General features: G+C 36.6%; 1 protein-coding gene across 1 annotated transcript; it reads left to right on the top strand.

Moving 5' to 3' along the window:
• The first annotated feature begins 1,814 nt into the window (after window positions 1-1,814).
• Window positions 1,815-2,756, top strand: LOC124229477 (olfactory receptor 5W2-like). The gene has a single exon (XM_046644695.1). It carries the CDS (start codon window positions 1,815-1,817, stop codon window positions 2,754-2,756), a length of 942 nt encoding a protein of 313 aa, XP_046500651.1.
• Window positions 2,757-3,410: the final 654 nt, after the last annotated feature.

Raw genomic sequence — 3,410 nt, 5'->3', positions numbered from 1 at the left:
TTTGTGTATGTTTGTCTGTGTAAGTTTATGAGCATGAGTGGGTTGTGTATTTGTTTTGTAACTTATGGAATTAAAAGATAATGCTTACAAAGGAGTTGGTGAGCTAGAAATAAAATGCACTATTGACTGGAGTCATTTTATTATTGGCAAATAAGCACAGTATTAGGCACTAAGGCAGAGAGGGACAGAAGAAAAATTTTTCAAAATCTTCTGTATTTCTTTCATAATCACCCGCACTGTATGAAAGATCAGATGATAAGCCATATTAGTATATTTGTCACTTATTCCTGAGAGAGCAAGTGTTCAACACCCAGGGACCAGATCAAAGATGGTTATATAACTCAGGTCAGTCAGGAGACAATGCTAAACCCTCCCATAGACAGAACTGCATGCAACAAAAGAGTAGTTCTGAGCCAGGTACTAATGTTTTTTGTTGATTCTCTGATTTATATGTTATAGTTCCTTAGTTCTTTTATCCTTTCTTGACTGTAAGCGTGTTATAAAAGAAAATGAGGGTATGGAATATTCTACAACTTTTATTTCAATTACTTTTTTTGATCTATTTATATTATATTCATATATACATAGACAGCAGGGAGATGATAAAATGTAAGTATGGTTTCTGAAAACGGTTGGACATTTTTATCATTTTAAATATTTTCCCTGCACTTTTATATAGTTTTAAAAATATTTTTAGTTTTAAAGGAAAGCAATTTTTGAATGCTGCATCTTCAGGGACAGATATTAAAGTGAATTTAGGCCAAAGGTTTGGAGACTTGCACAATGATTGCTAGATCATTATTCATATATTCTTTTTCTGTTCTTCGTCTACCCTCAACTCCACTTTTCTTATATCCTCATAGAACAGAGAAGGTCATGTATGACATTATATACAACATAATTTGTTTGGGTAAAATATAGCAATGGAACATAGAATTCACTTGGCCTCCCAAGGACCACCATCTCTTTGAAACCAAAGGAAGGCAGATTTCAGAAACACGTAAGGGAAATGATGATTAAAGAAAACAATATAACAATATCACAATTTCTAGGGATTGGGGTGGGACACAGTTCAGATATGACTCTCTCTGACATCATGGGACTATGGACACATAAGGACTTTTATCATGTGTCCTACACATGTGATCTGCTGATGAATAGGTTCACTGGCTTCTGGTCATAGACTGTCTCTATCCCTTGTATATTGAGACCGCCTAAGACCTGAGAGTTTAGTAGACAAGTGGAGTCATATTTTATCTAGGAACCTGCCATAGACATGCCTACTCTATAATATTGGATTATGAGGGAATAACAAAGGAATATATTTACTACCTGCACCTCTCACTTAAATATACTTCTCTATTACAGTATATAACAACATTCCTATGCCACTGAAAAAAATAACAAACTTGTCATAAGATGTGTGCTGTCTGGACGGATCAATTGCAAGAACCATTGTCTGGACCCTGAGGACATCAAATCTTAACATTAGATAAAAATAGCAAAAATGATCATACATAATACTTAGGTTAGTATGGAAACATACTGATTTAATTTTGATGAAATTTTCCCACAAACTCTCTACGGTGCTATACAAACGCAGGCAATGTTATTATAATTATTTTATTGATTTATACTAAATTGGATATATTTCCAGGAGAGTCAGTTTACCTAAAATAGACTTAGCATGATTTGCCGCTTTTTGTAGTTACTGAAAAATAGAAAGCACCAGCAGTTTAACTAGTAAGATAGTAAGATGATGTTACCCTCCACATCCTTTTATTTCTTTCACATCCAGGGATTTCCAGACCTGAATGATGGCTGTTGAGAACTGCACCGTGTTTACTGACTTCATATTCCTGGGGCTTTCTGACAGACAGGATGTGCAGCAGGGGCTCTTTGTGCTCTTTCTGCTGATTTATGGCATAACTTTGATTGCCAATCTAGGGATGATCTTGCTGGTCAATGTGGACGCCAGACTCCACACACCCATGTATTATTTCCTGAGCAATCTGTCATTCTGTGATGTCTGCTACTCCTCCACTGTCTCTCCCAAGATGCTGACTGATTTCTTATCTGAGCAAAAGAGAATTCCATATAGTTTATGTGCTATTCAGATGTATTCTTTCGGGGCCTTTGCAGATGTGGAATGTCTCATGTTGGCTGCCATGGCATATGACCGTTATGTAGCCATTTGCAATCCACTTCTTTATACAGTTGCCATGTCCAGGAGAGTCGGTACCCAGCTAGTGGCCATTGCCTATATTGTTGGTTTGGTAGATTCAGCAATCCATACCTGTTGCACATTTCAATTGCCATTCTGCAATTCTAATATAATCAATCACTTTTTCTGTGACATCCCACCCTTACTAGCCCTGTCCAACTCAGATACATCCATCAATGAGATGATAATGTTCACTTTCATTGGCTGTGTTGTAGGGTCCAGCATTGTCACTGTCCTGCTCTCCTACAGCTACATCATAACTACCATCCTTAGAATGAACTCAGCTGAAGGGAGACAAAAAGCCTTTTCTACGTGTGCCTCCCACTTAACCGCTGTTGCTATATTTTATGGAACACTCCTGTTCATGTATTTCCGACCCAGTTCAAGATACTCCATGGGCACAGACAAAATGGCCTCTGTTTTCTACACAGTTGTCATCCCTATGTTAAACCCACTGATCTACAGCTTAAGGAACAAGGATGTGAAAGGTGTACTGAAAAAAGCAATTAACACTAAAGTATGTTCTGGGTGAAACTGTATTTTCATCCAAAAATATACATTTAAAGATTCTGAGAGCTAAAGTTCAGGTACTTCGACATACATTCGTGTAGTCTCAAAGATACACCTTATAGATAACTATTTTTAGTTATCTTTGTGCCTAGATCAAGTGTAGGGAGCGGTCGTTATTTATCTAAATTATCTCTCAACACTAAGGAAGAGTACTAATAGGTTTACTTTGCTGTTTTGCAAAGAGGATCATTTTATACTTCCCTTCTGCGTTCATGGGTATGTCCCAGTGAGATAGAATGGGCAAAAAAATTACAACCCTCATGTCAATTCAATTTGCCCTCCATTAGGCTTCAATATATATTTTTTAAACGATGTGTTTAATCGACTTGCTCAGCCAGAAGGGAGTGTTACTGGATTAATTTATGTTTGTTTGTATCTCTCCTATATACTAGTATCACCCTGTAAATGTTCCATCATAATACTTAGAATTCAGTAAGTAGTAAATGAATAAATAGGTATAAAAGAAATCTCCTTCCCTGGACTATAAGTTCCAGATAGCACTTGGCTGTCTTGTTTACCATTTGTTTTGCATTATTATTTATAATGCTCAGCTACAGTATGCCATTCAAAACTATCTATTGAATCAATGAATGTTGTGGCCTGAAGATCTGATGCA

This window comes from Equus quagga, chromosome 17 (genome assembly GCF_021613505.1).
Source record: "Equus quagga isolate Etosha38 chromosome 17, UCLA_HA_Equagga_1.0, whole genome shotgun sequence".
NCBI classification, from domain to species: domain Eukaryota; kingdom Metazoa; phylum Chordata; class Mammalia; order Perissodactyla; family Equidae; genus Equus; species Equus quagga.
The sequence above is the reverse complement of the archived record's forward strand: the minus strand, read 5'-3'. Positions and strand labels throughout refer to the sequence as shown.

What these genes read in the sequence shown, in the direction of transcription:
- LOC124229477 (XM_046644695.1), top strand. Translation starts at nt 1,815, where the DNA reads ATGATGGCTGTTGAGAACTGCACCGTGTTTACTGACTTCATATTCCTG.